This window comes from Perissodus microlepis, chromosome 23 (assembly GCF_051167445.1).
Source record: "Perissodus microlepis isolate ML-2025 ecotype Zambia chromosome 23, ASM5116744v1, whole genome shotgun sequence".
Classification (NCBI taxonomy): domain Eukaryota; kingdom Metazoa; phylum Chordata; class Actinopteri; order Cichliformes; family Cichlidae; genus Perissodus; species Perissodus microlepis.
This window is the reverse complement of record NC_140482.1, coordinates 13,004,418-13,029,281: the sequence shown is the minus strand read 5'-3', so window position 1 is coordinate 13,029,281 and position 24,864 is coordinate 13,004,418. Positions and strand designations below refer to the sequence as shown.

The following is a 24,864-nucleotide window of genomic DNA, read 5'->3' as shown; positions in this document are numbered from 1 at the left end:
CACAGACTGTGTTGATGAGACCCAAGAAATCTCAGTGACATACCATACTTAATTTTGCTTCAGATCTACTTAGCTTTTATATTGACCTGCCACTTTTCTGCTGGATGAACATCTTATTTTGAATTGTACCTCCACATGTCTTACATTTTTTAATGCGTTCAAATACTACAAAAGTCTGTGTATTTTCTATTTACATGAATAATCTTTTAATTCTTTACAGAAACATAAAGGAGTAAAAAGTAAAAAGAGGACTACTGAAATCTGTCCGGCACAATGTTAATGAGGTCTCACTCAGAAAGAAGAGCCCTTCCTGGGTTCTCAGCCCTGCTGACACATAGCACTCCAAAACTGAAAGATGTGACTTTCCCACCTCCACTTTCTCAAACCCCACAGGAGTCCATCTTTACTCCCATATCTCTTACTTCACCACCTCCATGGGTAACACAGGCTCTTTCCAATCTGGAGCGAGGAGAACAAGAGCTGTTAAATCTCAGGGAGCAACAGCAGGCCGAAGTAGAGGAGGTGAACCGCGAATTGGACAGCGCTGCAATTGAAGCTCAGCGAGAGGAGCGTCGCCTTCTTGAAAAGGTTGAGCAAGATCACAGAGAAGCCCAACGGCACCTCAGTCAAGTGAAGAGAGAAAATGCTGCGGCGGTGAGAGTTGTGCAGTCACTTGTTGATCAGCAACTCAGAAAAATTGGTCAGCTGAGAGAACAGATACAAAGATGGGGGAGTACAGCTGGAGAATCCAATAAAAATCAACTGCAAAGAGGGGTGGCAGAGATCATCCAGCCATGGGAAATCTCTCTAACACTTAAAAGAGTCAGTTTTTTACCAAGCCCTCAGTCCAAATCTTTAAGCTTAGGGGAAGTTGATGTTCATGAGCAAGGTATGACCTACCACATTGGTGTCTGTAGTGCTCAAGGACAAAAGTGTGCCTTGCACTCAGGAGATATGAAATTTTTGAACCTTTCCCCTCTAGAAATTAGAAAGGAACCTCAACCAAACAGAACTGGCCAAAGGTATAGTCCAGAGGAGAGCATGAAGATAAATAGTGGGAACGTGCGTATTGTCCGGAAACTACGTCTGTCAAGTTCTACAGAGAATGAGGAAGACTTAAAATCACCGAACTCTCCCATATCAAGACGCCGTGGTGTATCCGAGTCTTCCCAAGATGAATTGGAATCCGTGTTTTCAGACACACAAGGGCAAGACCTTTTCCTTGCTGTCCAACCTGTCTCCAGTCAAGGAGAATCTGAAGGTGATGACTCTGACAGCAGACCAAAGGGAACAAAGAGACGCAACACAGTGAAAGGTAAAAGAAAGCAAAAGTCTCTTGTCTTGGTGTCTTGTATGGAGCCATCCTGCCCTCCTGAAGAAACTGATACAGCAACATCTCCAAAGACTAGGCACAAAAGTTCACTCTCCAGGCACAGTCTTGTAGATGTTTCTACAAGGCATCTTTCTCTTTCCCAACAAGGCCTTTCACAGAAATCTTCATTGGACAATGGAAGCCCACCATCCCCAGCCAACAGTGAGGATTTCTGCTACACCTATACTGTGAATACTCCAGTAAATGGATCCCTTAGGCAAGAGCACTGTCGATCAGTATCCACAGCTGACCTCTATGGTAAACTCCGTCCTTTAATTAGTGATGACAAGACTGAGAGCAGTGGAATCAGAAAGGTCAACAGAATGTGTCTTGTCTCTGAAACCTCAACTTTTGAGCAAGGCCAAGGAAACTCCCCAGAATTTGAAGGGAACACAAGCCGTGATGAACGACAGTCCACAGCCACGACTCAAGTTACACAGGGTTTGAGTTCAAATCGTGTGAGCAGATCTCTGTCAATGTCAACCATTGAAGGTGACAAATTCCACAGAGTCAATGAAACACAGCAGGATATGGAAGAGGGAGCTGTGTCTGGTCTGAAGGGGCTGGTGGAAAGAGCTGGTGGTTCAACTGCCTTAGACTCGGCTTATCTAGTCAAACAGTTTGGAAAACAAGGATCAGGCCGTACTGACTTCAACCTGCCAAGTGGTATCCACGCAACTGTCAAAGGGCAGCTATTTGTGGTGGATTGTGGTAATGCCAGAATTCAAGTCACAGATCTCCAGAAGAATGTTGTACAACAGGTGTCTCCTTCAGGACCTGAAAGGTCGTCCCGCATCTGCAACTACTTTGATGTGGCTGTGAACTCAAAGGGCCTCATAGCCCTGACTTGTGCTGCTGAACGAGCTGTGCTGGTGTTCAGTCGTCATGGACGGCTCCTGCAAACGTTTGGAGGCACTGCAATCGGTTCTACCACTGAAGAGTTAGATGCTCCGAGAGGGGTCACTGTTAACCGTCAAGATGAGTTTTTAGTTGCTGACATCAAGCGCGGCACTTTAACTGCCTTAAAGCTGGATCCCAAAACAGGGGCCAGGTTAGAGCGCACAGTGGTGACAGGGTACCACAGACCCTACTTGGTTGCAGCTTGTCTCACCACTGGGCTCATGGCAATATCAGAAAGAGGCAATGAAACTGGGCGTGTTCCATGCATTCGAGTCCTGGAGCCAGGCTGGAACACTATCCGAATACTGGGAGTGTGTTCTGGCCTGGGGCCAGTCCTGACCTGTCCATGGGGCCTCTGTATCGACAGTGATGGGGATGTATTGGTGACAGATTGGGGTAAACAGCACCACCGTGTTCTTATCTACCCATCCAAGGAAGTTGGCTGGCCTCTGGTGACTGACAACCTAAGTAGCCCAAGAGGTCTAGCCCTTCTCCCTGATGGCCACATGGTAGTGTCAGACAGCATGAATCACTGCATCAAGATCTACCAGTACAAATAAATGCAGTGCATGGTAAAGACTGAGATGCAACAAAATAGAGATACACTAAGGGTGAAAAGTTTTAGAACACCCCAATTTTTCCAATTTTTTATTGAAAACTATGCAGTTTTATGTCTCATTGCACTCTGAAATGAAAGCATGTATTTTAAACTTCTGACTGACCAATGTAGCCACATTTGGCAGATATAACAGCTGAACACACACCCGTGGCATTCACTCTACAACAAAGATCAAATATTCTTCAGAAAGTTCTTCCCATATCTGTTGCACAAGTTCCCATAAATGTAGCACTTGTAGGTTGCTTTGCTTTCACTCTTCTGTCCGGCTCGATGGGGTTTAAGTCTGGAGACTGTGCCGGTCACTCCATGTTTTCAAGCTTACCATCTTGTTCTTTTTTTCCTGAGGCAATTATCTTGCTGTAGGATAAAACCCTGACCAACTAGGAGGATAACAGAGGGTATTGCATGGCGCTGCAGAATGCTGTGTTAGCCATTTTGGTTCAGGGTGCCTCTCACACTGTACAAGTCAAATCAAACTTCAAACCATCACACTTCCTCCTCCATGTTTGACAGTTGATGCCACACATTGTAGAGCCATCCTTTCGCCTACTCAAAGGCATAATACCTTCTTCCAGTCTTCAGTAGTCCAGTGGCGATGTCTCATGGCCCAGGCAAGCCTCTTTGTCTTATTCTGACGTCTTAGCGATGGCTTTCTTCCAGACCTTTTCCTGTCAGAGTTTGCCCAAGTTTCAATGCTTTTTGATGGTGAAAGAAACTGTACTCACTGACACCTTAACTTTCTTTGCAATTTCTCTTTAGGAAAGACTTACATTTTTAAGTGTTATGATGGTCTGTCTCTCTTCCATTGTTAATTGCCTCTTTCTTTCTTTCATTTTTGTAGCAACAAACTACTTTCTGCCGTGCAATACTGTTCAGCTGATGCTCACGAGGGTATGGTACCACAACGTGTTCCAATACTGCTTTCATGCAGACGTAAGTTGGAACACCTGTAAGAATTAGTAGCACCAACTTTCAAGGGTTGATCAAGCTCTATTGCTGCAGAACAGCTTTAAATTGTTAACCCGTTTTGTGTTCCCTGAAAAAGGCCTTTTTGAATAGTTCTGAAATGCACATTATTTTTCAGTTTTGGGTAACCTTACCCTTTTTTATCCTCTGGTAGTTCACCACTTACCTTCTCAATCTATTCATTTGACTTGAACAACTTGAATTGCATTAAATAACTGGAAAAATTTGGGTGTTCTTAAACTTTTGACCGGTAGTATATACTAACAATAATTGGTCTAATAATTTGAGGTAGGTTAAACTCTTAGAAGAGTTATAATCTGACATTTTTTGAGATTCTTCTAAAATCTTGTACCTCTTACCAGTTATATTTGACATGATCATGCTTGAAGAGGTTTAAAGATTTAGTGTCATAAGTTAGAGTGGTGTAGAAAATGACTACTTTGATAGAATAAATTTTCAATATTTTCCTTTAATTTCCAATTCCAGAAGATGCAAGCAATATGGCATGCTTGGAAATTGTGAGCACAGTGCAACGGGTACATCTGTACCTCTTGATAATTGAGTGTTTCTGCGTGATATTTGGACTTTTTGTGTATATTCCCATATTGGAAAACATTTAGATGATGAATAATAATCATGACAAAATATAATAAACTCATTGTAATATCTCCTGTATCAAACTCTTTAGTTGGCTTGGGAAGGTCTGAATAACGTTTGTACTGTCAGTTTCTTAGTTAATTTTATTAAACTTTCATTGAAATCTAATTTCCAGCTATTTTGTTGTTTCTGGAGATTTTTTTTTAACCCTACACTTTCAAGGGTGGTTCAATAGCTTTTGGGTATTTCTATAACTGACAAACTGTCCAAAATTGCAGTATTTCCAGAAATCTCTTACAAACACTGTAACACAAATGGAGTCTTTTTTGACCAATGTGCGTGTTAGAAGTGGTAACCAGACAGATCAATAATTACACTTTAATCTGCTCCATAATGAAAGTAAATCTTCTCCTCCTTTACTCTCATCTCAAGGCAGATATAGAAATATAGTTTGGTCTGCACACATTCTCATGCAGAAAGAATAAAAATTAGCAAAGTTGAGTGAAAAGTGATAAATAATTATGTTACAGCCATATTTTGCAACAACAAAACTTTCATCACTCTGGCTATACAAACACACACACAGGAACACAGGATTTCCCAACCTGTCCACCCACACATGCACAGCACAGAATAAAAGTGCAGCTTCAGCTCCTGTGAAGCTACAGCTACAGCACCAGTCCAGAGTGAGACGCCACATCTGAGGACTTCAGCAAGAGAAACATGGAGCTGATCACCAGAACTCTGCTTCTGGGTCTGGCACTTTCCCTCACTAATGCAGCACCTGCGTGAGTGTTAATGAGCTCCATTTATATTTTGAAGTTTTAGTCAAAATAGACAATTTGTGTTGGCAGGATTTTTCCTACTATCCTGGCTTTAAAGGCAACATGATGCACCATGTCTTTTAAAATAATTTGTGAACACTTGCAGTACGAATTCTCTGTGTGTTGATTCTTTGTTGAGGTTAAAAAGGCAAAATGTGAAACAACTCATATTTTGTTTCTGTAAATTCAGGAATAATGGAACATATTAAAATTGATAACCTTTCTCAAAATATCAGTCTGTAACTATTTAGATAGAATAATAGAATAAGTTCTGGATTTTTTTTCTTCTTATCAGTTGGCGATTTAGTGAAAAAGTCAGCTTCATCCATTTGGAACCCTGTTTGTTAGATTACAAAGGTCACCAGATGGATCAATTGAACAAATTTAAGACTACTTAGTCATCATATTATGGCGCTGTTTTGTCAGTGACTCACTTTTTTTCATCTAGAAAAATAACTTTTTGAAATTATCTACAGGCATCAAGACGAGCCAGCACCAGAAGGTAGGATTTTATGTACATAAACTGCACGTTGTTTGTCAGTTACATAACAGCTAGATCTCAATCACAGCAGCATTCTATACTGAGCAATACTCGTATGTGTCTAATGACATGCATTTTGAATATTAAAGTTACATTAACAGTTAAAAGTATGTTACTTTTATCTTGGGAATAAAGATGGAGATGCTGCTCTACCAGACCGGTGTGAAGGAATTGAGTTTGACGCTATCACTCTTGATGAGAGTGGAAAAAACCCCTTCTTCTTCAAAGGTATTGGACATGTTCTTTTTCTTAGAATGTTGGACTAAATCATCCTCTAAAATATTGTGTCTGTGGTGTTTTCTCCTCAGAGGGCCACCTGTGGAATGGTTTCTATGGTCCAGCTAAACCCTCAACAATGTTCTTCAAGGAGCTAGATGAACACCACCACCTCGGCCATGTCGATGCTGCTTTTCGGATGCACAACCCAGAGAACCAAGATGCCCACGATCACATCTTCCTCTTCCTGGTACAATCCTCATATGCTTTCAGCTATCATATGGGTCAAGACATCTTTTACTGATCTCAGATATTGTGTACTATTGTGTACTATTTCCAGGATGACCACGTGTTCAGCTATTACAACCACACTCTGGAGACCGGATATCCAAAAACTATCCAGGAGGATTTTCCTGGAGTCCCCACACATCTAGATGCTGCTGTGGAGTGTCCTCAAGGAGAGTGCATTACCGACTCTGTTCTGTTCTTCAAAGGTATGTTGGCATTTACTGCTGCAAAACTATTCAGTAAGTCGAAATGAATTCTTTGACAGCATTTTGTTGAGTACTGTGATATAATGAGGCTACAATAAATAAAAAAGAACATTGTGATGACTTGTGATCTCCTTCTCAAAGTGGTCATTTCCCTCCATAGGGCAAGATGTGTATGTTTATGATATAGTCACAAAGACAGTGAAGACCAAGACGTGGCCCCACCTGCCTCTCTGCACCTCTGCTTTCCGCTGGGCAGAACACTACTACTGTTTCCATGGACACAACTTCACCAGGTTCAACCCAGTATCAGGAGAAGTTAGCGGCACGTACCCAAAGGATGCCCGCAATTACTTCATGAAGTGCGAAAACTTTGGTGGGTTCATTAAGAAGAGAATCTTAGAGATTCATTTTGGAGGTTTTTTTGTCAGATACATACAATCTTGTGTGTTTCCCGCAGGTCACGGAGGTGATCACAAGGCTCCTAAATGCAGCGAAGTCAAACTAGATGCCATTACTACAGATGACAGAGGCAGAATTTATTTATTTACAGGTAATGTGACATATGTTTCAAAATCTCAGTCAGCTCTCACTTAGTGTGATCTCCCATAACTGAATAAATAGATTATAATTTAATTATTTCTAGATGTGCTTTTAGCTGAGGGAACTTGGGACAGTCCTTGTATTTTGAGTTAATTTAGGATAAGCAATAAAATTTAAAGCAAAAAAAAAAAGATATTTCAGTTATTTTATTGCCATCAAACATCAAACTGTAAGAGTTTAAATACCAAATAAAATAACATTAACAGTCAACTAAATAATGATGTTACCAAGCTAAACTAAGAAGGTGCGTATTAATAACACACTTAAAATAGCATTTAGCTATTTGGCTAAGTAACATATAGCCTTATGTAACTGCTAAAGTAGGATTCTTTTGCAGTTTAGTTGTTGCACAGATCAAACAAACAAATTGTCACTTTTCTTTTTTGTAACTTTACAACTTGCCAGGTGTATTTTTGAACTTTAGTGAGAGTCAGGCTAACCCGGAAAGTTTACAAGGAAACAGCTGAGCTAATAGTATGTTGATCCACACTTTATATGTAGCGTACAGATTTAGGAGTGCTTCATCCAAATGTGATCCTGTAAAAAAATGTCTTTAAGTTTTCTGCCATGATAAAGAACAAGTTCAATTTCTCAGGGCTTAACTACACGCGTGTGGACAACAGGCGTAACGGCCTTCACGCCTTTCCAATAACCAGGGGATGGAAAGAAGTGACAAACGGGGTGGATGCCGTTTTCTCCTACACCAACAAAATGTACCTGATTAAGGTAGACACCATATAACCCCCCCCCCCCCCCCCCCCCCCAATTTCTGTGTTGAAGTTAAAACTAAAATCCACTTATTCTAACAAAACACTTACAGGATGATCAGGTTTACATCTATAAAACTGATGCCCACTACGTCCTGATTGAAGGCTACCCTAAATCCCTCAGGGAGGAATTAGGCATTGAAGGAACCGTGGATGCCGCTTTCCTCTGTCCCAATGAACACACAGTTCATATACTCCAAGGTAAGTTACTGAGTGCTTATGTCTTGGTTTTTGTGGAGAAAATTGGTATTTACATTTGCTTTCTCCAAAAGGACACATGATTCGTGATGTTGACCTCACTGCCACGCCCAGGGTCATCAACCGAGAAATACCTTTGCCCTTGCCTGACATTGATGCTGGTCTCTGTGGTCCAGATGGCATTAAAGTGTTCAAGGGTTCACAGTATTACCTCTATGAAAGTCCCATGATATTGGCTACAAGCAAGATCGCTCCTGTTCCTCGAAACATCACGTCAGGAATGATGGGGTGTGAGGATTAATCAGAAAAAGAAAAATGAGGAAGAAACCTTAATAATAATTTACTGGCAAGTCAGTTTTTGGACGTGAAGACTCCAGCGAAAGCTAAAGTAATAGGGAACAGCTTTATTAGGTGACCAACGCGTTTCGGCTTGTGGCCTTAATCAGGGTCATTCAAGTCAGTTTTTGGAAAAATGATCATGTCTTGCAATGAAGTTTGACTTGCTTGGTGAATAAAGCATTTTTCATGGTGAAATCTTTATTATTAAAGCATCTATATTTTGAATCTGCAAGCTTGGAACTGAAATCAACCAAGTTCAGTTAAAATGAAGTAATGTCAGAGTTTGGCCACAAGAGGACCTGCTGTACAAAGGCATGCATATTCCCATGCATGGCTCTGTCCCAGTGATTTGCTTCTTTAATGAACAAAGTGTGACTTCTTCTTGTTGTTGCACTGATATTACAGGTCCTCTTGCTGACCAAAAGTTTTTTCTTTTCCCATAGCTTTCAGAAATGATACTGGTACTTTAAAACTTATATATATTTCTTTTCTGTCAGCTTCATACAATCAATACGGAATATTCAGGTATCTGAAAAATCCTGTTCAGGACTATTATTTGACTAAAAGGCATCAGGTCAAACAAACAGCTCATGCAGATTGTTTTCAGTCATTGCTTCTGTGCCCAAATGAGACACATCCTCTGATGTCACATCCAAGGGGGCACTTGAGTGCTCTAAATGCCTCTTTTGTAAGTGCATCTGCCTTCCAAGGGGCTCTTCGGTCGGCCCAGATAACATTTCGGTTAGCTTAAGTGCTCCTTTAGTGTGAAAACTAGGAATTAAAAAATGAACTTTTGGCTTAACCCCTCCCTCTTAAATAGCCTATTGATTGCACAAATGCACAAGGGCAGCACAGTAATGCACGTGATGGAGCTTTTATCCATTGTGTTGTTTTTAAAATAATTTTCCTCAGACAATCTCTTTTTCACCTTAACTTTTGAAAAACCAAAGTGCAGACTTTTTGACATAATCCCAAATCAGACCAGTGGGTTGTGCATGATGTTATCTCAATATCAAAAGATAGATAGATAGATAGATAGATAGATAGATAGATAGATAGATAGATAGATAGATAGATAGATAGATAGATAGATAGATAGATAGATAGATAGATAGATAGATAGATAGATAGATATCATATAGAAGTTGGAGTGTAGCAGTGCACTTAAGTGTTTCATTCCATCACATTTCTCCTATAAACTCCTCCATGTTCTCATATGACAAATAAAACTTTTACAAGATCATACCTTTTATTAGCTTCTTGAACGTGTTGTAGGTTTTACAATTATTTTTGAAATTAAAAAATGAAAACAAAGTTAATTTTTAATATGTTAACATCAAAGTCAGGTATTGCATTTCCATCATCCTTTTATTATCAATATGTATATGTAGATATATATAACAGAGTTATAAATCCAGTTCTCTCTCTTTATTGCAAAATATTTAAATTACTGTCTGTAGCCATACTGGACCATGCAGACACGTACGCACCAGCCTGCAAGAGTCCAGAGGTTGGAATAGCATTAGCAGGCATTCAAGGCCTTTTCTCTCCCCGGAGAGGTTTTTGTTCAGCCAAAATCCCTGGGACTTTCAGCCAGCATAAAAGAAGTGCTGGCCTCAGCACAGTTTAATGGGTGAGGCCACTGGGACACACACACACACACACACACACACACACACACACTAGAACATGTGTAAGTGCATATTCGCGCATGCGATCCAGTGTACTTGTTACTGTGATTAAATAATAAACATCTGTTTATGAATTTATTGATTGTCAATGCTTCTGTTAGCTTCTTTTAGACCAGTTTTTGTTCCGCTTTCTAGCACTGCACATTTGCATTTAACTGAAGGAGCTTCCTGAGCTGAAGCAGGACTTTTTGTTTTTCTAATATTTATTTATTCATGGTGTCATGGTGAGTTATGACTTTCAAAAGACAAATGCAAATAAACATATATATTTTCCATTTCCTGTATTTAGAGGGATTGCAGGTCGAGTGAACTATTTTGCCACTTGGCAGAGAGCACAGTTCATACCTGATACATATTTTTACACTTCAACTGAGTTACTTGATTTGTGATAATAGATGTAATTAAAAGAAAACGACTCAATTCGATTTAGACTAGGAATACACTATCTTGGCTATACTTGTGTTAGTGGGTCTATCCTTTCCATTAAGTTGTATGTTGTTTGTTTCACCACATGTCAGGAGCTATGCCTTGTTTGATAGAGGGAGAGCTAGCGTAGCATGGAAAGCTAATAACAAAAGCTCAGTACGTTGTAACTATTTGATATCTGCTATATCAACAGCTCTTCTTTGTAGTTTACAGTAGCTTTGACTCCAAATGAAGCTCCTCAGCCTCAGCAATAGATATCATACAATATCATACATATACAAACTAATAGACTGCTTTTTTTCTATCTCACATTTTGCCTACAGACTGCTAGAACATAATTAGGTTCACACATTTTTGGATAACGACACAACTTTTGTAATTTGGCATCTGTACACCAACACAGTTGATTTTACAGTGATGTGGAAAAGTATTTGCCCCCTTCCTGGTTTCTTAGGATTTTGCATAATTGTCACACTGTCATGTTTTGGGTCATAACATACATTTTATTATTAGTCAAAGAAAACCCGAGTAAATCCAAAATGCAGTTTTTAAATGATGATTTCATTTATTGTAACTGCCCCCATGAATTAACTACATTTTTTTAAAGCTGATTTCAGTTCCACTAGCCACACCCAGGACTCATCACTATTACACCTGTTGAATTAAGAAATCACTTAAATCTGTCAAAGTGAAGGCATCTTCTGTGGCCTGAAATACCACAGAAGTAGGGATGGGAATCGAGAACTGGTTCCCAGTATTCCAATTCCTTAGAATGTTAGTCTGCTTGTCTATCAATCCCAATTATTAGCTCTACTTACACGTATGGTTTGATCTATCAAACCAAGTCATCTATCAAACTTGATGGACACCAACACGTTCTCACTCCCAAAGCGTAACATTTTACGCTAGGTGACAAATAGTCAACATATTACGCTTCTGGGCACCCAACACGTCCCTACATTACGAGATTAGAAAAATGAGGAAACATGAGAACCGTTTGGAATGAATCTACACATGTACGTTCATTTCGATTAAATCGCTTTGGAAAACACTATCTAACGTCATTAGAGTGCTGGTTAAGGTTAGAGATGAGGTTATGGTTAGGTATAAGGTTAGGGTTAGAGCTGGAATACATGGCTGGAACGTGTATTTCATCCATAACCCGGCTTGTAGCATAAGAACGCGGACGGTCACCTTTCGCGTTCCTCAGGAATGCGAGACTTGACAAATCGTCATTATATTACTCCTCGGGAGTGAGAACAGGCTGTGGAGGCAGTGTTATAGTTATGTTATAGCATGGACATCACTAGTACTTTTGATGATGTGTTCTAAAGCTTACATGGCACACTGTCTGTTCAGATTCAAACAAAGTCTGCAAAACTGATGGGAAGGAAAAGTGCAAATATGAAGAGCATGTTTTTCAGTTAAAAAAGACCCAGCTGGACGCAAAAAAGGCTCACAAACAGTGATGGCAGATGCAGTAAAAGGTCTGAAAGAGTATCTCAAGGTATCAAGCACAACATATGGTGATCAGTCCAAGGGTTCCAGAGAATCATTGACTGCACAAGATTTTAATAAAAAAAAAAGTAAAAAAACAAAACAAAATACTCCTTGCACTTAAAATGATCGTTGTTTGTCCAATTGAAAATGGGGGACTATGTAGAATCACTGAGGGTTAGATTCAATGTATCACCAAAAATTTAATTAAAGAATCTTTAAGTGTTCCCTTGGAGCTTGGAAATAACTAGAAGTAGCTGTGCATAGTGTACATCTGCACAAGTAAAGAAGAAACAGATAAAAAGCCCACATTGGCTGAGAGGCAGAATAAAAGACTGATGCAACAAAACCATGAATATGCTAATTAGCACTCTCAGTTCAATTCAATTTTATTCATATAGCACCAATTCACAGCAGTCACCTCACGGCTTTGTAAAGTAAAGACCCTAAAATATTAGAAAAAAATCCCAACAATCATACAACCCCAATGGCCAAGCACTTTTTACCAGGAAGAAACCTCTAGCAGAACCAGGTTAGGCTAAGTTTTAACTACTTTCCATTGAAATCAATTGGCGACATTGCTCCGGACCCCAAAATATTCCAAAACAAGCAACAAATGTAGGTATGGTACAAAATATTTATTGAGTAACAGTTCTGTAAACATCTGAGGTAAATCAACATTTACATCAACATGTTCTTCAACAAAAGGTTCAGACAAAAGGCCCTTCTCTTCAAAGACAATCATTTTACAGTGGGAGTAGTCGCAGGGGTTATTCTGTGTGTGCTCCTGCTTGTGTAGATGATAAGTCCATCATATAATCTTCATCATTTCCCATCAGAAAGTCTTTGATTCAAGGTACATCCACTGGTAAAAGCTAGAGCCAACATCTCTTCAACCATTTTCAGGACAGAAAAATATCACTTTAGTTTCATTTCTCGTCCATTCCAAGTCTAATTGTGTTTGTTATTTCCACAAATAAACTAAATATGTTAATATATCCCTCTTTATACGAAACCCTTATGATTTTTGCTTCTCTCTAAATATTTCAATGTCTTCATAACTGTCTAACTGTGCAAAACTTTACCTACATGTCAAAGATACTAAGAACAACTTGGTACAATAAAGTTAAAAAAAAAAACATTTTAGCAATAAAAAAAGATAATACCTTATTTCAAAAAGTCATCTTTTTAAAAGAAACTCTAACATAATGTATTTTCTGTATTATCTCTTTGGTGGATATTTCTTTGGTTTGGTTAAATCAACACATCACAACTGGCAACTTCCTCTCTAAGAATAGATTAAGTGGTTCAGCATCTACAGTGTGCTGAATTTATGGTCACCCAAACTTGATCAGAGACATAAACTCTATCCACAAACAGCATTTATGGGCTTATTTTATTCATTACAAAATGATTTGTTCTTAACTACAAAGTATGTAGTTCCTTTCACTGTATATTGATTCTAATTTATCACCTTGTTTCTTATGTTCATTTATGCACTTTAGGAGTTGAACTCATGACAAGATGGAAATCTTTAACTCTGAACTTTGAAAAGTTCCAAACATGAACCTGAGGGTGACCCCATCAATGGTCTGATGCCATCTAGTTTTACAGAAAATACATTCTTAATCACAAACATAATGACTGCAATAACATCATAGTCAAATAAAACAGAGGTAACACTCTACGAACAGATTCAATGTCACTTGAGGCATGTCCCATCTCCAGCAAATAGCAAATATTTGGCAAGTACTGTGGCATTCTCCTTCACTGTTTTGATATTGATATTGGTATTAGGCCATTAAAAAATACCCTAAGGATGTCAACACTTTTACAGATTGATGAAACCTGAAATGTGACATAGTTAATGTCTGAAAAGGGCTCTGGTTTGTACCATGAACGTGGTAGATGCTTGCAAGGGATATTGTATTTTGGGGAAACAACCACATTTGCTATGTTTTTTAAAATTTATACTAGACAAACGATCCAGCAGATCCAATTGAAGCGCTATTTATCTGTGAATCTGTAAATCCAAAAGATAGGTGGTTGTGCTAATCAATATGCCTGGGAGCAAGGGTAGCTATATATAATATATAAGCTAGCAGTCTAGTCTAGTAGCGGCATTAGCATCTTTGGAACAATAGGTCAGACCCTATTGTTCCAAATTCCTGAGGCAAAGCTCCTAAGGCTCTCTGAGCAACGGAAAAGGGAAGGGAAGCATTAGTGAGTGTCAAATCCACAGTCCAGGATGAAACATAGAGCATCCACGAATACATCAGGAGGATGGACCCCCGAGATAAGCAGCTGCAAGAATGCCTCTGGCAGCTGAAGACAGAGGGCGATAGACGACCAAGCATAGGATGTACCATCGACAGATAGAGGAACTAGATGGCATCAAGATTTCCTACTAGTGGCTAGAAAAGGCCGGCCTAAGGGACAGCACAGAGGCACTGATCATGGCAGCACAAGAACAGGCCCTAAGCACCAGATTCAGAGAGGAAGGAGCCTACCACCGCCAACAGGTCCCAAGTTGCAGCCTGTTCAAAGGTGCCCAGGAGACTATCCACCACATATTAGCAGGATGTAAGATGCAAGCTGGGGCCATTTACACTGAGAGGCACAACCAAGTTGCTTGGATGGCGTACAGGAGCATCTGTGCTGCATATGGACTAGAAGTCCCCAAGTCCTGATGGGAGAACAGAGCCAAAGGTGACTGAGAAAAACAGGTCGAAGGTCATGTGGGACTTTGAGTTCCAGACAAGCAGATGTTGGCCAACCAACCAGGCATAGCGGTGGTTGAAAAGGAGCAGAAGACTGCAATCGTGATAAATGTGGCAATTCCAGCAGATAGAAACATCAGGAAGAAAGCGCTTATGAAAACAGAGAAGTACTGAAGGAACAACTGCAATAGGAAGGGAATGGAAGGAGCTTTAACCCTAAAACTCAAAGAGTGGCTCCAGCAGATTCCAGGCACAACATCAGCAACATTCAGTTTATTCTGGAAATTTAGAACTTAGCTTTATTAAGAATATTAAGTTGACTTTATCCACTACACCATGTCTACGCCATCCAAAAAGTGTAAAATATGAATCTTTTCAAATTGAAATGAATGCACATTATCGAACAATCACTAGATCTATGTTTATGCATTTGGTTTCAGTATATGAGCATTACTTAAAGCACTTTGATATTTGACAGCTGAGCTGTGAAGTATGTGAGGAAAAAAGTGTTTAAATTCAAATGTTAATCACTGACTGTTCTTTGGTAGGCTGCATTTTTTTTTCAAGCGTGTCATTTATAAGCAACTCAAATCTGTTCATAGAGGAACACAAAGTTGCAAAAACACAAAACACAGTTTGCTCCAAACCACTCTCTCTTGCTGTCCTGATGCAAGGCTGACTTTTTTCCCCCCAATGGATAAAATTGGGTAAATTAAAGCTTTAGGGAAGTTACTAATAAGCAACATAACAACCTAGAATGCATAAACCATTATCCATATGTTTTCTTGTGTTTTTAATCTGGCAGGAATTAATAGAAAAACAGGACATAAATGAACATTCCTATGTGGGATGTGTTAAGTACTAACAGCAAAGTAAAAATGAACACTTCTTAGATCATATTGCTTTCTTTTCTCTCAAAAAAATCTAAGAGCTACAGCATAATCTACAGCTCATCTAGAAAATTTACTTAAGAGTCCTCCTAAACAAAACAGCTCCAGGGAACTCAACACTTCTGTGCCACACTGCAAACACAACCAGCAGAAAGAAGGCAGTTTTTATACTCAGTTCAAGCTGCAAAACTTAAACCTGTTCAGTAAGGAACTTTGAAATACTGTCTTATTAGTCGACTCAACTCTTATGCTAAGGGGTTTTGCATAGTGACAAACTTTGGCTCAAAGTCAGTAAAATGTTAAAGCATTTATGGTTTTTGGTTTCTTATGTAAAACTGCAGTTTGATCAGAGACAAACTTTTTAAAAACATAGGTAGTTCTGTATAAAGTCTTGTCGTGCATATCAATGCTGTTAATTATTATGTATTTACATATTTATATATAGTTTACCCTGATGTAACCGCAGAGATATTATTTTGTAAACACGAAACATTATAAATATACCTAAATGCAGACACACACACAGCCTGTAAAGCCTTAGAACTACATCTCTGGGTGGGCCTGCTTTATGGTCACCTGCTATTTCCTAATGCTGGTGAATCCCTCTATTTATTAAAACTACAGGCTGTGTAGAGAGCGTACACAGAGATGGACGAGTTCTACACACTTACGACACTTCAGCTCCACCATCACATCACAAGAAAAATTAAAGCTCAAGAAACAAAAGTGCAAACCTTTCCTCTGATGTCTCACAGGAAAGAAATAAAAGAAAGATGAAAATAAAAAAACTGCACAAAAACTTATTAGTAGGTCCAGTCATCATCATCATCATCACAATAACCTTTCCTTATTTGTATTTTTGCTGGCTGTGTGGATATTTTAAGTGTGCAGTTACATTAAATATCATCTAGATTTCTTATCCTATATTATTCTTTTGTCAAAGAGGAGTGAGAGAATGGCCAGAGAAGCAAAATTAAGAAGCAGCAAAATTGACTTCTGCATTTCTGTCTTTGTTTCAGTAAACTACTAAAACAATGGATTTGATATGATTAGCTTAAATTGGCTGGGGGCTGTTTTAGTGATACTTTTTCAGTGGGCAATATCATGGCTACAAGAAAATTCCTGAAAACTCTAAGCTGGAATGACAACCATGGCCTGACAGGATTTTTGGTCTTGAAAAAATCTATACACAAAAGATATAGTTTCTTGGTCTATTTAATTTAGCCTCTAAACCTAATAATAAAAAAATAAAATAAAAATAATCTGGATGTTTTTATATGTTTGTAAACGGAAAAAAATGGACCCCCATGTGCACAGCCATTACTCTAAACAATTTGAACCTCCTTTGAACTGAAAACTTACACGTTAAGAAACTAATGTGGACATACCCTGATGTTGTCAATATCTATGTAGGGCATCATTTCAGATTCACAATGCTGACTATAAACTAAGCAGCCAACTCCAGTAGGCATCAGGCTCATGCTGAAGTGCATGCTTAGGTGTGGTTTTATGCTGCAGTACATATTAAAATAAAAAAAGCATGTGTAGGCTCTCTCTGTGTATAGAGCATGCATGCATAGTTGGGTAAAAGTGTGAGTGCGTGTGTGTTTTAGCTACACGGCCAGGTCATCGGGGCGAGCTCGTCCACCGCCACTCTTGCTGGCCCGACTTGGCTTGCGGTTGTCTGTCCCCGCAGCAGCAGGAGGCTGATGCATCTCCGCCCTGGTTACCACAGTGAAGTCATTGTGCAGGACCTTAGGTGCTGTGATGACAGCGGTTTCCTCTTTCATTGCCGTCTCCTTTGGCATGAGAGAAGAAAGAGGGGTGTTGCGCGGAAGTGTGGGAAATGCAGATTGCTGCTCCTCTGGTGTTGGGGTCTTTTCCACTTCAGGAGAGGAGGAGGCTGAGGCTAAATTTTTTCCATTCAGATCATGGACTTCCAGCACCATGTTGTTCCAGTTCTGCTCCATCACCACCAGCTGTCCTTGACTTCCAACACCCACTTTCTCACTGCTGCTATAAAAAGAAGCAGCATCCAACAAGAAGTCGTCTGGGTGGAACGCCGTGTTGTCCATCTTCATCCCAGCAGGCACAGGGGTGGTCGCAGCGTTTAAGGAGGTCACAGTAGGGGAAGACTCTGGTGGGCTGTAGGCCCCTCCCTCAGCTGCCCCGTCTCCCATCACACTCACGCTGCCAAATGTCGGCAGACAGTCGAGCACCAAAGGAGAGGTCTGCTCAGGGATCGTCTCTGCGTCTGTGGGCTCATCTTCAGCCAGAATCAGTGACTCACTGTCAGGTGCAAACTCATTGGTGACCCCTCGCTTTACTTTCTTCCAGCCTAGGTGATAGATCTCCAGCAGGTTGAGGACCAAAGAGACACAGGCAACGACCAGCATAAAGATGATGAAGATTGTCTTTTCAGTGGGCCTATGGCAACAGAGGAACAAAAAGAGGTTGTGATTAACAAATCACACCAGTGTATAATAGGAAATGTAACATTAAAAGAAGAAGAAGGAAGAAAATCCAATGTTATTGTTGGATTTCTCATTGTTAAAGTGATAAAGGCTGCAGTGGGAACACTTGGTGATAATCAATTTTGAATAACCCACAAGGGCAAAAATGTTAGTATTTGAACAATATCTTCATAGACTAAAGTAACTAGCTCCTTACTATTCAGTATACTATTTTGTTCATACTGTGTCCTTTTACTTTAGACTCCCTCTGTAAACACAAAATCCTCTTGTGTTAACTGAAATGAACCTTATTATACTCGCTGTACGCTGTACTTCCAACTGGGTCTCTCTCCTAGAGTAGCTTTGCATGATTGTCAGTTCAAAATAATTCAAAATAATCCTTGAGCCTTTTTGCAGGCCCTAGATTCATCCACATATTGAAATAAGGCTTCTCTTTAAGCCCTTTGCCTTGATTCATACTGACTGCCACTTACAAACAAAAGATTTGATTTGACCATGCTAAGGTTATCACTATTATTGACATCATACAACATACAAATGTGATACAAACTGTCTGATAATGAGTGTTAAGAGCATTTTGTTTATTTATAAATAAACTGACTTAACTAGTTTAACCTTTAGCCAAGTTGGCCCCTTAATGTTTTTAACATAGTATTATGTGCTCATGTATAAATGTAATTTAGCTTCTTTAGCCTCATTCTTTTAACACAGAATCGCAAAGCTTTAGTCTTGATATGTAGCTTTAGCCTTACACTTTTTTTAAGTTATGTACCTTATGCCTTACTCTTTGAGTATAATTTTAACTAACATTAGTGTCACCTCTTTAAAACAGTGTGTATATTTCAGTGGCCATGGCCCAGATTGGTAACAAGCCCGTCAGCCTTGTTTAATTATGGGCTGGTTTGTTTTACGCATGTGCAACACACCTAGAGCAAATAGTCAGACTCACAGCTACACACTAGCATGTCATCAGCATAGAAGCCCTTCAATGTGAGTGAAGGAAAGTTTGCCTAAGTAAGCTGTAGGAGGACCGGCGCGAAAAGCTTCTTAAAAACAGACCTAATCAGACACTTAAACCACCCTCATTTAGCTCATTATTTCTACCTCTTCCAGGAAAGGAAAGATGATTCGTAATTTGTTTTGTTTTTTTGCCCCTGTGGTATTAAAATACTATTGGGTATCAAAATTCTAGTAATGTGGCAACCCTGTTGGAGACAGGAATATTAATTGTTGTTTTCTTTCAACTCTTTGAAGCAGTCTATTAGCCACAACACTACAACTGATCAAACTGCAATGCCAGCCAGAATTGCTCTTTTTCATTTAGAAAGAAAAGGTCCCACATCGCAGACAGGTCTGGCCCAGATCTGGTGTCAAGCCGGCACTGCTGGCTGACTTCTGGCATGGTAAGTGGTATGTCATCCAGATATGTGGTATGTCATCCAGATATTTCTATGAGCCTGGGCCATAGGCTCATAGAAACAAAAGGTCCCACATCGCAGACAGGTCTGGCCCGGATCTGGCATCAAGCTAGCACTTCTGACTGACTGGTGTCATGGCAGGATGTATGTCTACCAGATGTGGGCCAGGTCTGGCAATGATGGCACTATTTATGTTCCTATTTTCCTATTTTAGTTAGAAGACCCAAATGCCATGTTTCAATACTATACTGCTATTGTAGCCAAAGTTTCAAATGCAGGTTTGACAGGTTTGTGAGTGTACACTTTCTCCAAAACCTAGTGAGGGTTTACTCATGTTTATCACTACTGATTGGAAGGTTAGTGGTTCGATCCCTGGCTCCTCTAGTCTGCATGTCAAGAGTGTGAATGTGTATGAATGTAGTTAGGAAGCACCCAGTTTAGAGAGAGTGTATGACTGGGTGAATGTGGAGCACTTTGAGTAATCCGGGAGAGTAGTAAAGCATTATCTAAGAATTAGTCCATTCACTGTCTGAACAGAGTTTCGTGATGTTACTTTTACACTATTATGTTCTGGCACATGTTGTTATTACATGGCTTGATTAAGGTACACATTAGGCTGACATCTGGGGCCAGAGCTGAAACTGTTCTGGGCCAGCACAGGGCCAGCAGTGTGTCTACAACTGGCCCATGGCTGCACACAACTTACACATGGCCCACATACCATAAAGAATGACGGCCCTTTGGTATCCCAGATCTGGTTTGCCAGAGGTAATCCACACATGGGCCAGCACAGGACCACCAGTGTGTCTGCAACTGGCCTTGTGCTGGCCCATGTGTGGGCCACCTCTTGCAAACCAGATCTGGGCCACCAAAGGGCCGTCATTCTTTGCGGTATGTGGGCCATGTCTAAGCACATTGTGTGGGCCAGATCTGGGCCATACCAATTTTGCTATGTGGGGTGTTGTTTAGACTATTAGTGTTGTACAAGAACATAGAGAGTGATAGACTTAGTAAATATAACTAAGTGACAGGATGTATGTGTAGAGTATAATGAAGAATTATGAAACAGACACAAAGAAAAAATCTTTGATTGTGATGAAAAACAATAAAACTGAACTTTCTTACCTGGAGATGAAGCAGTCCACAGTATTGGGGCAGGGCCAGCGGCCACATTTATAGAGAGGCCTCAGCTGGAATCCATACAGGAAGTACTGCCCCAGAATGAAGCCCACTTCAAACAGAGTCTTGAATATTATGTTGAAGATGTAGGTCCTCAATAATGCCCCGCGTATCCTGATTTTTCCATGTTCGTCACGAATTGGGGGTTTCTCCTTTTTCCCTCCACCATCACCAACTCCATTGTGATAGAGAGGGTCATGGTCGTCCTGGTGTCGTCCGGCCTTTCTGAGCTCCTCTTCCCTCTCCCTCCTCTTCTCCTCCATGCGAACAATGTGTAGTACATGGCCCAGGTAGATGAGGGTTGGTGTGGAGACAAAGATGATCTGCAGCACCCAGAAACGGATGTGGGAGATGGGAAATGCCTCGTCGTAGCAAACGTTTTCACAACCAGGCTGCTGTGTGTTACAGGTAAAGTCTGATTGCTCGTCACCCCAAACTTCTTCAGCTGCTGCACCCAGCACCAAAATTCGAAAGATGAAGAGGACTGTGAGCCAAACCTGGGTCGGACAAACATGACAGTTAGAAACACAGTAGTTAGTACTTCCTGGATAATGCAGAGGGTAACTAAAGCTTGTGGTTTCTCCACAGTGTCAGTATGGTCTACGTTTTACCAAACTGAAAACCAGAAAATGTCGTCAACAATGTTGGCGTATCAAAAGTTCTATGAAAAGGAAATACAGTGAAAATCATCAAAAGGTAAGCTTAATATGTTTAACAGATCATGTTTTTGTTATCAATAGTCGGTCACCTTTCCAATCACAGTGGAGTGTTCTTGAGCATTCTCCAGCAGTCGCCCTAGAAAACTCCAGTCACCCATGCTTCTCTCAGTTTTCTAGCCTGCAGAGAGACATGAGAGTCTATGGTGAACAACAAAAAGTCAATTAAAGAACAATACCACAGAAAGTCAGTATTTAGGGTTTTATCTTAACTTTTATGGCTGATACTGTTTTACCTTGTGTCTCTATGTCTGATTGTAGGTGTGTGTGTGTGTGTCTGTGTGTCTTATCACAGCAAATCATGTCAATATGTATCTGTCTGTGAAGGTTCTCAGTCATCCAGGTCATCGTAGTCAAAGGAGCTTGCAAAGAAAAGCGTCTGGACTTCTTTAAGTTTACTTGAAGACGTTTCACCTCTCATCCGAGAAGCTTCTTCAGTTCTAAGGTCAAATGGTGGAGAGTCCCAGATATAAACCTAGTGGGAGTTTCCCCCCACAGAGGGACAAAAGGACCCCCTGATGATCTTCTAATCGCCTGAGCCAAGGTGTGAAACTGGGTGTGGGTCCCAATCAGCCAGAGTTTCGGGTGTGTTCATTGTGAAACCTGGCCCCTGTGAAACCTGGTCAATATGTATCAAAATCTCTGAGGAATGTATACAGCATCTTGTTGAATTCACAAAGAATTAAGCCAGTTCTGAAAATCGGTACTAGCAAGTGTCCTAATCAAGTGTTCGGTGAGTGTATTTTCAATGACGTTTATGAGGAATCATTCAATCTCTGTCAGTCTGTTTCCCTTTTTTCTTATGCCAAACATTCACTTTCTCTTCCTGTAATCAGTTTGACACTTCTTTTCCATGAAACATAAAAAACTAGCATTGTTCCATTTTTAGTCTGTGTCAAACACAGACTAGAGAGTCCTAATGAGATCTAACGGCCAGTTCAACTATAAACTCTTTAGCCTAGAAATTTTTGAAAGTATTAATCTAAGCCACAGTTATTCATATATTTAGTTCAATTCCATTAAATTTTATTTATATCTCAACAGTAATTGTCTCAAGGGGCTTTAAGGTAAAGACCTTACAATATAAAGGCTATCATCATCAAAAACAAAATTCTTTGATATTCTGAAATATTGCTTCATATAAACAAGTGCTGTTAATACTTACCAACAAAATAACTGCATGAACATCTCAAGCAGTATCTTGCCTTACAATACCTAGAAATGTCTTCTTTTACCATTTAAACCTTGGTGTTTCACTGTGAAATTTTACAAAAACTTGGCTGCTGCCCAAAAAGCTCTTTTCAACTGAGCACAGAAAGCATAACTACTTTTGAACTTCAATGCTAAAATCAAGAAGAGAAAAGACTTCAAAATAAAATTTCAAACAAGTTGGATTTGAAGTTTTGAAAAAAAAAGACAAATTAAGCTGACTTACTAAAATATTGTTGTGTTGTCAGTGATAAATCCATCGACCAGAAATCAGAACAAAAACTATATCTGGAAGGAAGACACAAAATGCTTTGCGTTAGCTTTTTAGGCTCATCATCATACAGACATCACACAAAAAAGGATACAGGGCTTTTTGATGCTGATGCCAATATGAATCTTTTTTTTAACCAGAAACATTTTAGTGCACAGTAGGTACAAATGATGCCATATACTTATAGTATGGCATCGGAAAGGGTCTTGTTACTCCTCACCTGATGCTAGGATTAGTACCAGTGCTAAGAACTGTCCAAATTTTTTAAACAGTTCAGATATTTTAAATTATCAATCACACAGGTCTATAGAGTGATAACTTCAAAATTAATTCTGTAGCATGATGAAAACCCCAGAAACATAGCATAAGACATAAAGAACTAGCTAAATTGAGTCCGGCAGCGTATGGTATGACCTTTCAGAGCATTCTCATTCCCAATATGTAGCATAACTACAATTTGTCACGTCCCATGGCATCTCAAAGGTAACCTTCCGCATCCCTATGATACGCTCCGGATTGTGGATGGAATCCAAAAGAATGATGCTCGCGGAGGTAACACACATTCCAGCTGTGTATTCCAGCCCTAACCGTAACCTTAACCCTAACCTTAACCATATCAGATAGTGTTTTCCAAAGCAATGCATGATCAGAACGTAAAATTAATTTACATGTGTAGATTCATTCCAAACGGTTCTCGTGCCTCCGAAAGCTTAACATACCGACAACTTATCTCATAGTGTCGGTAAGTTACGTTTTGGGATGAGAATGTGTTGGACCTTCACAGAGTCCAGGTTTCAGCTTCATAGATTCCATGTGGAATTACATGAAAAAGGAGAAAGAGGTTCCACAGAGGACCCGGAACAGTCAAGTACTCTGAACAAAGTGTACTACTAAGAATTGGTAGCTGCAGTTTAAAAGCGTTCATTTATCACTACTTTGATTTAATTTCACTCTTTTTTCTTCATCTGACATTTTGGTGCAATCCAATGCTCACAGTAGCACTGCATGTGTCTGATTGTTTGATGGTTATTCCATGGTATACATTTGCTTTTGGATGTGCCAAATTTGTGTGTACTTGCGTTGGTATGTGTGTGTGTGTGATGCAAGACTGGCTGGTTAGTGGACAATGGCTGGCCATCTGTGAGAAGTGAAGTGAGTGAATAACAGGTTGTCGCTGTTGAATGCTGGACTCATCACATCCCAGGAATGCTGATGGGGGCAAATGTTTGCCTGGGATTCACTGATATGAACGCACACAAACATATACACGCATTCTAAAGTTTCAGCAGTGTTCTGTACTCCTGCATACTGTGTAACTTACTTCCAAAATAAAATGTAAATCCAGGAATTTGTGTCTGATGAGAGGTAGGTCAACTGAGTAAAAAAAAAGGAGAAAGAGAGAGAACGGAAGCTCCATAGACAGAAAGGAAATATCGCAGTCATGATTTAACTGTGTTCTTAAAAAACTGCTTAGAAACACAAATAAATAAATAACAAAGACTTTTCAGATGTCTTACACGTGAAACATATTCTCAAATGACAAATGGCTACTAATTCACCAGTCTAACGGTGGTATGTGTACATGTACATGATGTGTTGACGTGATGAAATACCATCGGCCATGGCAGACAATAGGGAAGCTGCCAGATGGATATTGTTCTGGCTGCTGTGTGCTTTTGATGGATCAGAGGTCTTTGTGCTAAAACAGCCCAAACAGTTAACTCCTGGCCTGCCATTTGCACAACGAAATCCGAAAATATGCACAGTCACAATAAAAGACAATTCTGTTAATTACTCAGTTAATCAACTACCCTAGTGTATATCCAGAAACTTGAGAAGACCGTGCTCAGTGTTTAAGCAATTAGTTTCACATGGTGTGGAATAGTACTGAAGATGATTAAATGCAGTTTGCCAGGAAAGAGAAGATATTTTTGATACAT

The 24,864-nt window shown here is 39.8% G+C and overlaps 3 protein-coding genes across 4 annotated transcripts; 2 read left to right on the top strand and 1 right to left on the bottom strand.

Annotated features, from left to right (window-relative positions):
• The first annotated feature begins 273 nt into the window (after positions 1–273).
• LOC146361009 (uncharacterized) lies at positions 274–2,904 on the top strand. Its single transcript, XM_084922560.1, has one exon. It carries the CDS (start codon positions 274–276, stop codon positions 2,830–2,832), a length of 2,559 nt encoding a protein of 852 aa, XP_084778686.1. The 3' UTR covers positions 2,833–2,904.
• A 2,204-nt stretch (positions 2,905–5,108) lies between these two features.
• On the top strand, positions 5,109–8,646 carry hpxb (hemopexin b). Its single transcript, XM_084922104.1, has 10 exons — positions 5,109–5,242; positions 5,755–5,780; positions 5,955–6,047; positions 6,128–6,285; positions 6,376–6,529; positions 6,690–6,902; positions 6,987–7,079; positions 7,725–7,855; positions 7,950–8,097; positions 8,169–8,646. The coding sequence occupies exons 1-10, from the start codon at positions 5,178–5,180 to the stop codon at positions 8,393–8,395; spliced, it is 1,308 nt and encodes a 435-aa protein (XP_084778230.1). The 5' UTR covers positions 5,109–5,177; the 3' UTR covers positions 8,396–8,646.
• An 8,624-nt stretch (positions 8,647–17,270) lies between these two features.
• Positions 17,271–21,545, bottom strand: LOC146361007 (gap junction alpha-3 protein-like). 2 transcript variants are annotated; one of them, XM_084921105.1, is made up of 4 exons: positions 21,477–21,545; positions 20,675–21,225; positions 17,811–18,084; positions 17,271–17,732 (listed from the first exon to the last, which is right to left on the bottom strand). In XM_084921105.1, exons 1-4 carry the CDS (start codon positions 21,543–21,545, stop codon positions 17,271–17,273), a joined length of 1,356 nt encoding a protein of 451 aa, XP_084777231.1. The 2 variants fall into 2 exon arrangements, with proteins under 2 accessions (XP_084777231.1, XP_084777229.1); XM_084921103.1 differs by having other exon boundaries at positions 17,271–18,084.
• Between the last annotated feature and the right edge of the window lie 3,319 nt (positions 21,546–24,864).

Bases quoted from the DNA above. Each gene is read 5' to 3' on its own strand.
- hpxb (XM_084922104.1), top strand. From the start codon at position 5,178: ATGGAGCTGATCACCAGAACTCTGCTTCTGGGTCTGGCACTTTCCCTC. The intron at 6,903-6,986 runs GTGGGTTCATTA...TGTTTCCCGCAG, and splicing joins CATGAAGTGCGAAAACTTTG to GTCACGGAGGTGATCACAAG. The intron at 7,080-7,724 runs GTAATGTGACAT...TCAATTTCTCAG, and splicing joins CAGAATTTATTTATTTACAG to GGCTTAACTACACGCGTGTG.
- LOC146361007 (XM_084921103.1), bottom strand. From the start codon at position 21,545: ATGGGTGACTGGAGTTTTCTAGGGCGACTGCTGGAGAATGCTCAAGAA. The intron at 21,226-21,476 runs GTGACCGACTAT...TGTCCGACCCAG, and splicing joins ACTCCACTGTGATTGGAAAG to GTTTGGCTCACAGTCCTCTT. The intron at 18,085-20,674 runs GTAAGAAAGTTC...CTGTTGCCATAG, and splicing joins GTGGACTGCTTCATCTCCAG to GCCCACTGAAAAGACAATCT.
- LOC146361009 (XM_084922560.1), top strand. From the start codon at position 274: ATGTTAATGAGGTCTCACTCAGAAAGAAGAGCCCTTCCTGGGTTCTCA.